Source organism: Ixodes scapularis, unplaced genomic scaffold (genome assembly GCF_016920785.2).
Source record: "Ixodes scapularis isolate PalLabHiFi unplaced genomic scaffold, ASM1692078v2 PGA_scaffold8__174_contigs__length_109621045, whole genome shotgun sequence".
Lineage (NCBI taxonomy): Eukaryota > Metazoa > Arthropoda > Arachnida > Ixodida > Ixodidae > Ixodes > Ixodes scapularis.
Genome location: NW_024609883.1, coordinates 52,457,180 through 52,470,375, shown reverse-complemented (window position 1 = coordinate 52,470,375; position 13,196 = coordinate 52,457,180). Strand labels below are relative to the sequence as shown.

The 13,196-nt window shown below is 46.4% G+C and overlaps 1 protein-coding gene across 2 annotated transcripts in view; it reads right to left on the bottom strand.

Annotated features, from left to right (window-relative positions):
• The window catches only part of LOC8039067 (bromodomain-containing protein 1), a gene marked incomplete at its 3' end in the record, with an annotated part of 60,802 nt that overhangs the window by 42,648 nt on the left and 4,958 nt on the right, over positions 1 to 13,196 (bottom strand). For both annotated transcript variants that reach the window (XM_042286673.1, XM_042286672.1), the window contains 3 exon segments: positions 353 to 504; positions 4,237 to 4,665; positions 11,068 to 11,316. In XM_042286673.1, the coding sequence (XP_042142607.1) occupies positions 353 to 504; positions 4,237 to 4,665; positions 11,068 to 11,316 (830 nt within the window).

The window sequence follows — 13,196 nt, the reverse complement described above, 5'->3', positions numbered from 1 at the left end:
AAAAAAATTGGGGGGAAAAAAAAGAAAAGAAAAAAGCCCAAGGTCGGGTGTAGCCACGTGACTTCCGCCACTCCCCCCTCTCCTCTCTCCACTTCTCCAACCTCCGTGCGCAGGTCTTGGTTTCGAGCAGTATTTTGGCTTCATTAAAAATATACGCGACTCTGTTGCAAAATATTAACTGGGTAGTTTTCAGACACCATAATAAATCGCCTGGCAAAAAATGAAAAAAAAAAAAATAAATAAATAAATTTGGGGGGTGTCAGTGCCCCTTTAACACGGCACGACGCAGGAACGTGAAACGGCCCCCAAGCAGCGCAGGACGAGGAGGCGGGGCCGGAAGGGGTGCACCCACCTGTCCCCCGGCAGGGTGGGGATGGAGACGACGGGCACGGCCGACCGCTTCTCGGCCAGGATCTTGCGGGCCTTGCGCATCTTCTCCCTCGATTTGGCCTTGGCCTGGGCCTTCTTCACCACGTCCACCTTGCCCTCCCCCTCGCTGTCCCCCTGGGAGGAGGAGCCCCGCCTTGAGAAACCAGCCTCAACACCCCCCGGGCATTTGTTTCCACTATTCCTCGGTACGTCCTGCACCGGTTACGTCATCATATTCGACTTCCGAGTAAGATATGTGCAACCCAAATTAGAGGGACGCTGCGATATAAAAGAAGATATATTTTTAAAAATTGCCCTTATAGGTCACATACACCAGACAACACTGTTGGTGCGAACGAGCAGTCACCAGTCTTTACCGTTTTTATTTAAAAATAATGTCTGCCACAAATAAAACTATGAGCGCGGCAAGCAGTCGTGATTCCCGGCAGTAAACTAGCAGTAAAGTTCGGTGCTGTTCTATCTGAGTAAAAGGTAGACTGGCGCTAATACCACATTCGCCCTAATAATGTTGCGTAATGTATGCGGGACACGTTTTCCCAAACAAACAAAATTATTAACCTCATGAAACACGTTGTGTGTTAGGGAGCGAATATTGTGGCAATTATTTTTTTCTTTTGGAAAGATGGATTTCATTACATATACATCTTTCTTATCCAGACAATTTATAAATAAGCTTTTTTTGCAAGTTCAATTTCACTTTAAAAGACGGCTTCAGAAACACTGTCTCATACTTTGTACCCTTTCTAAGCCAGCACAAGCGACGGTGAAGGATAAGAAACGTAGTGGGTAGCCAGCTCCGATTCCCTCATTACGACTCGCTCGATAGTGACGAGATTACGATCTCAACCAATAAAAACAACAAGAAGGCAGAACACGACTACAGTTAGCTATGGCTTGCACATCCTGCACTAGCCGCGTCGAGGTTACACGGTTGCCGCGTTTGACCCACTCTGCCGACGAGCACAAAGTTAAGTTCTTAGCTTAACTTGACAAACTCAATTGTTAAAGTACACGCATTAAAGGTTCGTCGGCCCCCGCCCGATCGATACCACAGTGGCCTATCTGAACTAGAAAGAAGGGAAGTCCTACAATTTGAATCAGAGCTTGTAACAGAACAGACTTCGAATGTGGCACAACCGATGGCTAACATAATTGGGTGATAAGGCCAGACACCGCGAAAAACGTGCAACAACCCAGAAAGATCTGACCCAAAGCTTGGCTAGACGTTCGAACCGGTTTTAAGTGACTCGGTGGGGAAACCGTGCCCCTACCCCAATTCGTCCGACATGTTAAGTTTCTGGGGAAGCAGCACACCAACACTTCCGTAATCGGTGTCAACTATCATGGCCTACATTGTCGAGGCTAGTGTAAAGTCTACAGGGCTGCAGCTCTGCACCGGTACAAGAACACATGGCTTCCCCTTCCATCTCGTTCCCACATGCTCCACTGCAAATGGGACGGCAAGCAAAGCCACGCGTGTGCGCAAATAGTTTTGTGGGCGTTGGAGCACTCCGAAAGATACGCTAGCCTCGACGATGTAGCACGAAATAAACGATTCCGAGTAAAGAGAGTTCTTTAACGTCCTTCGTGACCAATTCCCACCGTCAAAAAAAGAATGGACACGAGAAGGCTCCGAGTGGGGGGACTTTCCTCCCAGTTTCCCAGATTAGTAGATAAGCTACGTCCCCCCGAGCCCCAGAAAGTCATCCTCCGAAAGCGGGTTAGGGAAGAGGCAGTCCCCTGAGCAAGCCGGAGCCAGCAAGACGAGACGGGACGCCGCACCGCAAGCAAGCACATCAAAACTAAGGTTGTAAGCATGCGGGAAAGAATCAACGGAGCACGTAGCAACAAGAGGTACCGTCACATTAGGGCCACAGCCGGCCCACCGCCACTGTAGAAGACAAGGCTAATATAGATGACATTCGGTTTTTGACAGGACGCGTTGCCTGGTTCCGCTGCCAGAGGCTGCGACTGTATGTGGCAGCATTGTCTTCTTGGCCAGCTGTTGCCGAGACAATGTGATAAAAGCTTCTGAAAACGGAATAAGAGGCGAACATGCCGACCTAAAGTCGACAAATGGAACTAACTATTAGTGCTACTGATACGTTAACCTAATGTGACGGTACCTTAAAAGGACCATGAAACGATTTCGGTTGGGAATATATGCGCTGTACCTAACCCGTTAGAGCAGGTCTGGTGAAAAACGCAACATTTTCCATTGAAAAGTTATGTTTTTGTTTTGAATCGAGGATACAAACAAAAACATACATTTATGATATTAGTGAAAGGGCAGTGTTAGAGACTGCATTTTATACTGAACCGTTACTTGTACTCAAGGTGCTCGTGTCATACAGCAAGATTTTAGTCTAACTAATCTGGTGTGCCTCAAATGGCGTATGCAGCTAAATTTAGGGAAAACAAAAAGAATGTTGTTTATTCAACTGTACTTTAAGTTGAGAAAGGAGCAGTCACTACTGGCTTCAAAGCTCTTATCACTCACTCCACCATAGAAATTGCACGAACCCAGATAACAATGCAATGTATAGGGGCAGGCATTGTTTTGCATTTTTTTTTTTTTTTTCAGGCTAAACAAATTTTGCAGAAAACAAGAAGGCAAGCCATCTCTTGGCAAAATGTAGGAGCACGAGCTCGACTCACGAAAGATTGTGTCAGGACTAGTGAAAGGTTCTGTCAAGACTCACGAAAGCTTGTGCCAGGACTCACGAAAGGTTACACCAGGACTCGCGAAACGTTGTGTCAGGACTTACGAAAGGTCCTGTCAGGGCTCACAAAGGGCTGTCTCAAAATCAAAATAAAAAACGGTGCTGCATTGTCGCAATGCTTTGCTGTAGACTTATAAGAAGAAATGTTTCTTCTAGGAAGGCTATCTTCCACCAAGTTGAGGCAAACCTTGTCTCTCATTTGGCCCTTGGTGGCAACAGAACGAGCCCACCTTCCTTCTCTCCCTCTAGCCAAATGCCGTTGTCACCTTTCTGGCATCTCATCGACACGACAAACGTGCTGAGCCTCAGTAGGCTGCCCCTTCCCTTCAGCGACGTACTCCGATGGCGCCTCGATAGCACAAGCCCTCGTGCAGTGTGAGCAAAACTCGAAGCTACCCGTTTGCACTACTATGACGTTTCGTGGTTTCGGTTGGCGAAAGGAATGTTATTGCATTTATTAACTGGCGCTTTACATGTTGCCCGCTTGGCGCAGAGATCGAGCGCCGGGCTCACGACCTTGGGGACCTGGGTTTGATTTCCCTTCGGGTAGATTCCGAATTTTGTACTTTTTTTCTCAATTTATCTACAAATCAGTCTCCCGTGCATCTGTTCTCATTTTGTTTTACCAAACTTGATTTTTTTCTGGGGGGGGGGGCTGCCAAAATAAATGCTATCCATCGCATCTACATATAAAAGGCCGTGCCAGGGGCTTACGAAAGGGTGTGTCAGGGTCACGAAAGCTTGTGTCAAAATCAAAAACGAAAAGTTGCGTCAGGGGCTAATGAAAGGTAGAGTCAAAATAAGTTGATGGGCTAGATGGTCGAACAGGACTAAATACGGATCACAAAAAGACAAAAACAAGCCAAAGGAGAGAGGCCAAGTGCTTGTCCCACCTTCACACCAAATGAGGCGACTAAGCCAGGCGTGCGGAGCAATAAAGCATGTTTCAACAAGCCAGTCCCTCTTTGATCGTTTCATGGTCCCTTTCCAGCAAGAAGGCAAGAGGGCAGAGCGAGGAGGTAAGCAGGCGGGGAGGTGACCACGTTACCCGGGCGTGCGGCGGGGTGGGCAGGACGGGCCTCGGGTGGGACGGTGTCGCGGGGAGGGACGCCCCCGTACTCACGGGTCCGGCCGGCGCGTGCGCGTCGCAGTAGGCCGCCTTGCGCACGTGCAGCGTGGCCTCCTCCTCCAGCCGCATGTACAGCCCCGCCTGCTGGGCGCACGTCACGTGAAAGGCCGTGTAGCAGTTGGCCCGGTGGCACTGGATGCAGGCGCCCACGCCCCGCTGCTTGCAGATGTAGCAGGTCAGCTTCCAGCGGGCCGCCGGGATGTTGCCCAGCGAGTCGATGGGCTCCAGGAACACAGTGTTGGCGAAGCACACCTCGGGCACCCACAGGGCGCACACCACGTGGGCCCAGCGCCCGTCGTCCGTCTGCTTGAAGGCACCGCCCACGTTGGGGCAGAGCACGCAGTCCACGGCCCGAGAAGGGGACTGCAGGCACCGGCGGCACAGCCACTGGCCCTCGGGAATGTAGGGCACGCCGTAGCACTCCTGCACGGCACGTGACACCCACCGTCGTTGGTCTCCTCGGTTCCCTTCCAACCTCCCGCAGTCGTGTTTCAATCGCCGTAAAGGTTGCTTGGTGCTGGGATTGAGTTTGAAGGTGGACTGACAAAAAGGTGCGTCAACCCACGTTGACACAAATTAAAGGGGCACTAGGGTGGATTTTGAGTTTTGTCTTTTTATGACAAAAACTCAACGACATAAAGTTAAATAACTTAAACGATTGGAATCGTTTCATTCTTAAGAATACTAAGAACTCAGTGACATGAATAGAGTAAAAGAAAATTAACAAATAAACGGTGCTGACTTACAACTAATCTTCATTAGTACTGACATCCTAAATACTACACATGTCACAACCAAAGAAGTAAGGGAAAGAAAACATACAAAAGATAGAGGTAACATGCTCCTAAAGTCACTCACACAAGGTGACCTTATCCGAGTTATAAAGCAACACTCCCCGTTTGATAATGAAAGCTATAAATTAGCGCTGGTGTTCGTCAGTCTCTTTTACCATGTCCATGTCCTGGCACTTAAAGTTCTACTTTCAACCACATGCCCTAAGCGTCCTAGGAAAATCCAAGATTATGATGAAGCGTGCCCTTCAACCCCATTAAAACTTAGCCAAACATTGTGAGACAGCCCTTTTCCGCAGATGTATCCAGTTGCTAGTCAACTTTTAGTTCTTTTTATAGCATGCTGGAGGCACGTGTTCTCTTACAAGCTGACACTTAAAGAGATCAGGGAGCTAGCTAGCAAGTAACATTTTACAGCAGCTTTGTATCCCTAAAAGGCTCGCCAGCAATCTGGGCTTCATGGGACCACCGTTGTCGAGCTTACGAGCTCCAGGTACGTGCATGCCATAGAGATATTGTCACGAATTAAGGCGACGAGAAGGCGAAAATTGAACTGAAAATAAAGATTTAATGGGCGAACTCGTGCCAACAAAATAAGTAACAAAAGAGTGTCGAGGGAGCAGAAAAGGCGGCGGCGACTCAGCGGCGAAACAGAAAGCGCGAGCGAAACTGACTCGACAAGGTCGCGGGTAGCTGCTTACCTACTGTGCGTCACTATCTTGAAAGTTCGGCAAAGAAGGCTCGAGCGTCGCGCGCTCCGGCGAGGATGAACAGGCAGTTTCGAGAATAACAAAGCAGAGGGAAAGTTACGTCTGGTGCGAGAATGAACGGGAACCTTCTAGAAGACCGTGACCAAGCGTTGCTTTCTCGGCTCTGCGGGCGGCAATATTACGAAAGACAGCAGGCTCGTCGTGCAGATGGCAGGCCCAAAACAAAAATCCCTGCACACAACACTGCGCAAGTTGTGTTACGGGACCTGTTTGGACACGGAGAAGAGTGACGTGGTTGTGGTTTCGATTGCCTCAATGACGAAGTAGTGCATCTCGGCACTGCATGAAAATAAAGTCGGTGCTCGCTTGCATTGCACCCATTAGTCTTCATAAGAGCCCCCATTGAAACACAGACCTCCAGCAATCATAAGGACCTTCCTAGGCTTAGCGAGGAGTATGGAGTACGACCGGCCGCACCCCATACCTTTCTGGCAGCCTCAGTACCACTCCAGCATAGCATGACCCTCCCAGCTCGCAGATCAATTAGAGGGGCGCTGACTCCCCCCCCCCCCCCCCCCCCCCCCCCTAAAAAAAAAACACGTCTTTTTATATTTTTTGCAAGGCAATTTATTATGGTGTCAGGAGACTATGCAATCAATGTTTCCCCAGAGAGTCACATATATGTTTAATAAAGCCACCACTCAACTGCTTGAAACTGAAACCAAAACATGTGCACGGAGGCTCGGAGGAGGGAGTTGCTGGAAGTCACGCGGCTATCGCTCCCCAGCCAGTTTTCTCCGTTCCTCCGCTTCTCGGGTGTACGAAGCAGACGAGGACGTTGCTTGAACCGTTTGTCGTGCGATAATTTCAAAGTTCACAAGGTTCAAACAAAGTCAACGAGGGCCATTCACTTTGATGTTCAACAAACCATACCGGTTCAGAATGATCTACACTCCATGTCACTAGTTGTGTGCAGCACAGGCGGAGGCAACGCCAGGCGAGGGGAGAAAGGGCAAGCACTAGGAAGGCTCGGGAGGAGGAGAAAAACCTCTTCTCTCTAACATTCCTATGCTCTCCCTCTCTCCCCTTGCCCCCCCCCCCCCCCCTTTACAGATCTCAAACGTGTAACCTTTTTTTGTGCATCATAATTAGGGCTCCGTGTTTTTGCAGTTTATTTTTCGTGAAATTCGGAGGGCGTTCCTCAGTTTATTTTTTAGCAAAAATTCGGTGTTTATCGGAGTTTATTTTTCGTATATCCCCCATTCTCCGAAATTAATTTCGCAGTGTTTCCTAATAAAAAAATAATAAGTAATAACCGGATGCAAACGTATGCCAGATAAAAAATAAAAAGCGCTTCTATCATTTAAGATGTCTACAGTTGAATTTGGCGTTGGTGTCATTGGCATCACTAATTTCTTCCACGACAAAAGTCGCACACAAGTGTGGCTTTTTTTAAACGTTGATACCTTAAAATCAATAAACTGCCGGGGGTAGCCGTAAGGAAGCTCGTAGTCATCCCATCAATCTATCCCGCCGCCGCGCGAGGTGGAGTGGTTAAGAATGTAATAGAAAAGTTTCAACTGCCCCTCTTCCCTATTTTATACAATCTCTGTGGTCCATAGCTTTCACTGTTACCCCCAGCAACATACCCTCTCCTTTCTTCAAATCCCATGGCCCAAACTGAAACCAAAAGAGTGGCTTTTGTCGTGACACGAATGGTACAATGACCTGCTTTCCTGAACCAACCTTGACGAGACGAGCCGTAAGACCCCCTTTTTGACGACAGTCCGAGGCTTGAAAGATAATTATGGTGTCATTTTCCCAGGACCACTGATCCTGCGCTGCTCAAATTGTAAAAAAAAAAAAAAAAAAAATTTATTTTTTGTTGTTGGGGGGCACATAACAATTTGGAGTTTATAGAATAAATCCGAATTGACCAAAATTTTACCGGCGGGTGTTTTTCGGATTTATCCGAAAACGCGGAGCCCTAGTCATAATTAAGGCAATCTTGCTGTTTATGAGCACATAAAATAAACTGATGACGATGATGATGATGATTGCCCTCCTCTCCCGTCCCGCCTTTCTAGTGCTGGATGGTAATCATTTGAGCCCGTTCTCATTCTGCCCTTCTCACTTGGCCTTTCTCAAAACAACCATTTCCAAAAAGACCTCCTTGCTTTGACCTTTACAGTTTTGGCTCTTGCCTGTTTTGTGCATCGCATTTCAACCCTCCTCATGAGCCCATTCTCATTTTGACCTTCTTCACTTGACACCTATGGTTCCCTATAGATGTAACGCAGTTCGGTGTCGCTTTTTTGTTACAGTAAAACATTACAGATCTCCATGAAAATCGGCTGATAAAACACCTACTGTGTTAATGCTTGCCTAAGGAAATTGCCAAAAAACAAAGGTGTTGGCAATGGAGCACGAATTTATCGTCACCAATAGACCTTTTCCAACTTCACTCAATTCCAAGGATTTCAGGATAATGAGTGTTTTCAGGTTAAAAAGCACTAATAAAAGACACAATGTCATTTGCTTCGCAAGAAATGGGATATATATTGTTAAATCTCATTTTGAACACGAGCAGAAATTGAAATCGAAACTTCTGCCCCGTCTGGCAACATTGGCCTCGTGATGCGAGATGCAGAATGCCTGCCAGAACCCAGTAGACAAAGATGGTGGCGCATAGAAGGTGATTATTGGAGAGATCTATAGTTGTGACAGGTAGAGAAAGCAGAAGTTCCGCCTCCAGCACTCCAATCGTTGCCTTCTGCCAATAAAAAGTATTGATCAGTTTCAGGACATGGAATGTTTTATTTGTACAGACCAGTCATAAATGTGCAGATAAATGTTTTTTTTTTTTTTCTTCAATTTTTGAAAATTTTTTGTTGACACACATAATCATCTGCACGTGTAGAGTTCCTGTTCCGACAGCTGACTTGTACAGTCTTCACAGACATATCTCAACTGATAAAATGCTTTCTCAACATGAAAATTTCTATTTGCAACACACAGCAACGTCAGGGAGCCATTGGCAGTGATGGAAGTGCCATTTGACTTTTTGGAGCAGGCCTTGTAGCAGGCAAAATGTTGTTTTGGAGCAGGTAGTGGCCCTTTTGGAGCAGGGTCCGGCATATGTTGGCATATTACTCGAAAATGAAATAATGCTGCATTGCTATATAAAGCCCATCTCTATTATTGTAACACAGCGCCTGTCGCCTTTTAAGGCAGGATATATAAAATTCAACAAAGTAAACACAAAAAAAAAACATTTTTTTAAATGAAGTTTATCTGCTCGTCAGATAAAAAATTCAATTAAATATGTCACACTGAGTTCTGATGGTACAGGATATTTAGTTTAATCAGCCTGCACTTCTTTTAAGGTATCTGCAGCAGCATCTAATGACCCCCACTGTTTTCAATGATGATGATAATAATGTGCCCTCGCAGTTTCGGTTTGCGCAGTTGCGGCGCGGAAAATACCGCGGTACCGCCACGCGCTCTGATAAGACTTCAATTTTTATTTTTTATTGCTTAATCTCATCTCGGCGCAGGCATGGCGCAATTCTTCGGTAAAATGACAATTTGGCGCTACATGTAGCAGGATTGCGTCCTTGGCGCAATAGGCACAGCACTTCCATCACTGCATTGGGTAGCCTGAAGTAGCGCTTTCTTACCAAAACTGCCAACACAAAAATAAGTGCCCCCCCCCCCGCCAGAAAATATTACTCAAATATCTTTCGCATTGCTTCTGTCTTGTGCATATGTAACAAGTTTCGTTAATGAGCTCCATATTTCTACAATGCCAAAAAACGTGAAAATGGTAGAATTTTTGTTCCGAACTCGGTGAATAACCATGTTTAATTCGATTTTCAAAAAAAAGAAAACATTCAGGGTGTAAATATAGGGAAATCTTGGAGTTCACCCGAAAACGAAGAACCGTTCATATATCTGATGGTATGTTGAGGGCCCATACTCACCAAAAAAGACGCAAAGGCACAACGACGGTAAAAGCATGTCGAACAAGTGCCATTCGGTCGTAATGTGAACGGGCAAAATGAGAATGGGCCCAGCTGCGAAAAAACCCTTTCGGATCTTGTGAGAAGATTCAAATGAGAGGAACCAAATGAAAATGCGACAAAACGCGCAAGGTTCAAATGTGAATGAGACATGTTGAGATACACACCCTAGTGCTTTCCCTTTGTCTCTTCGACTGCACTTCACACAACTACAGTGACACTGAGTATAAATGAACACAGCACGGTGGCCACTAAACAAAAGCATTTAAAAAAATCCAGCGATGCGAAAAAAAGCTGTTTCAGTCAGTTTTGGCGCAACATTTGCACTCGGAAGCAGGGTGGTGGAGCATTAGTGGATTGACACGCAACAGCCCACTGCTTGCATTCCTGGGCATGATGTTGGGAAGGAGGTCGGCGAATCGAAACTGAAAATTAGTGCCAAAGGGTTCCCCAGATGCTTCGAGCAACAGTACGCCGCTAGGACCACTTTGATTTCACAAGAGGTCTGTTACCCCAGTGGTGGCTACATTTAGAGCCCCTTAGCAAGAGTACCAACACTTTGTCCCTCCGATTTCGTGATGGTTGTCGCCGTTTCGGCACCTAAAGGAGAGCTCCGGCAGCATTCCGAGCTACCCAAACTAAACACATTTTTGAATTCCCGGGCTTTACTCTTGCCGGCATGCTATTTATATTCTCTAAATTTCAAATAGCTAGTGAGAAAACGGCAAATGAAGGGGATTCCAAAACCAACATTCAAATTTTCTCGCACTCTCCGGCGGGGCGGCGTCACGTCGTATAACTTGTGTCAAGCAGGCAGTCTAGAAAACGGTATTTCATACATTTTTAATTTCGTTTTGCGAGCGTAAGCTTCTCTAGCATTCATTTCACACCATTGAATTCCTTGCAACCCGTCGGGAGCCAGCTGCACTGCTCCCATATTACAACATTCAACGTCTCATTAGTAGTATTGCCAATACAACCACTCAGACCAAAATAAAACCTTCATAACTTAAAAAATTGGGGTTACCAGTACAGACATGTTCTTTTTTGTGTCCAACCAATTTTTGAGGGCAATTCTTGACTCATGAAGTTTCGCAAGAGCTCTCTTTTATTGCATAGCAGGTTCAATTGGCAAATGTTATGATTTGAAGATAGAGCTTCCAGAGCTTTGCATACGACGACAGACGACTGGAAACCACGGTTTTAAGAACCAAAATGGCTGCAAGAACCAAAATGGCGGCACTAGCTGCATTCCCCTCCGATTAGCCGGTCCCTCAGAGCGCAGACGGAGAAAGGCCTGACCTGGTGCACGGCCAGGTTGCACATGTCGCAGAAGAGGATGGCGTTGGAGTTCTGGCACTCGCCGTCACTGCAGATGGCGCACACGGCGTCCTCGTCGATGGGGGGCCCCAGGTCCCGGCCGGAGCTCTGGCTCTGGAAGTACGACTCCTTCTCCAGCCGGTCCATGAGCAGCTCGAAGGTGTCGCAGCTCACTTCCCCCAGGCCATCCGCGCGGCGCCGCCCGTTCATCAGCTGCAGCCAGGCGCAGTCCTGCGGGGTGGCAACGATGAGGATGTAGAAACGCCCTAAACATCCACGGACGGAAGCAGGAACGGGCATAGAATGCGGGAAAGTTCTGAGACAAGCTGCAATGGCCTTTTCCTCCGTCTACAGTTCCGACACTTTCCTCATCTCTCCATGTGTCGTAGAGTGGGGCCTGAGGTTTGTATTCCATCAAACAATTTGGACCGAAAATTCTTTAGAAAGCGGCGGGTACGGTGGAAAAGGACGAAGGACTGTTGCAGCTCGTACCGTCCGCCATAGTATGGGGTGCATCAATATGAGTTGGCTTGGCGGCGGTGCGGCATTTTACTCCTTCCGGCTAGCAATGAACTGGGCCAGATCGCACTGCCGCCGACCGTACGAAATATGGGCTGTCTTGGGAAGAAAAGTGAGGGCTGGATCGGTTACGCTGCTGCTGCTTGCAGCCGCCTTCCACGAGAAAATGCCCTTCCCAACTCCATATAACAGGACTAAAGGTTCCACAATAGTTTGAGACACTGATTCTACGCACCAGCTATGAGAAATAGTCGCTTATAACATTGTCAGAATTATTTCAAGCGTACGGTGGAAGAATAATGCATAAAATATGTTCTCACTGGAAGTGCTCTAGGGTTACCCAACAGATGGCGCCAGTGTCTTCTCTCGTCACAAGCAGTTACAAGTGGCTACGGCACAGTGTATCATGCTGAAGAGCAAATGTGCGGACCATCCTTAAACCGCATCCTTTATCACCTCAAAAACAAACTGTGTGTCGAAGAACCGCCAGTTTCTGTCCAAATGTACCACTAGCAGTCTGGAACAGATGCTAAAGTTTCAAACTAACCGTTATATGATTAAAGAGTTATAAGCAATTTCCAAAAATTTCTGTGGAGCCCACGATTATCTGGAGATGAATAGCGTCTGCTATCGGGAATGGGCCCCGATGTCTCATTGTTAGAACAATATGTTAGAACCGAAAAGATGTTAGAACAACGGACCAACTTGGCTCGCTGAAACAGCAGGCAGAGTCCGTCTATTATAGAAAGCTGCAATTTCTGCGGGAACATTCTACTTTACTACTTTAGAACATAGCCGGACAATTTATCTCAACAGAACGTAACATTCAGCTCTTTGCCTGCACAATTGAAGTGTATATCTATGCACATCTAAAGTATTTGATGTCATAAAAAAGAACAAGTATATGTTGTAATCCCTTTTTTTTCCCCAGTTTGTGCATTTTTGAGTTATACACAACATTCCTTGAGTCAGGCTTTATATTTTTTTATGTGCTGCAAATAATGGCCTCTTTTTAACTGTTGGCCTTTCGGCACCTTTGTCAGACAATCTCTCAGTTTTTGGCCCCAGAAACCGTCTGCAGCACGGTGGAATAACAAATAAACGATCCAATATTGTTCTGACAAGAAACAGAAGGTATTTGCTGAATATTTTGTCGAGAAGCAGCTGAAACTCTAGCACTTATTCGGGGAGGTCACAGTCACGGCAGAATTGATGCAAAATAAACGCATATTTCGGCTTGTCCTGGACAGAGCATGACTTGCAGTGCACATTCAAACACTCAAAGGTATTTGTGAGGACTTCATAACGCTAGACCAAGAAAAGAACAAGAGCACTTTTTTATGTGTGCATGTCAGAATATTTGAAAATTTCATGCGATTTCACAGTTATATTTTCATTGTCAAAGTAAAAGACCAACAAAAAAAAACAAACAAGTATTTCTTTTTTTTTGTTTGGGACACGCACGCCAAAAAACAAATTTTAAGCGAAAAAAAAAAATTTTAGAGCATTATTGACGGCGCAAGAAGGAATTTAGTTGGTAGTCACCTCCTTTCCACTTGTTTTCTCTCTCGGCATTTCGGGCGCTTGAAGGA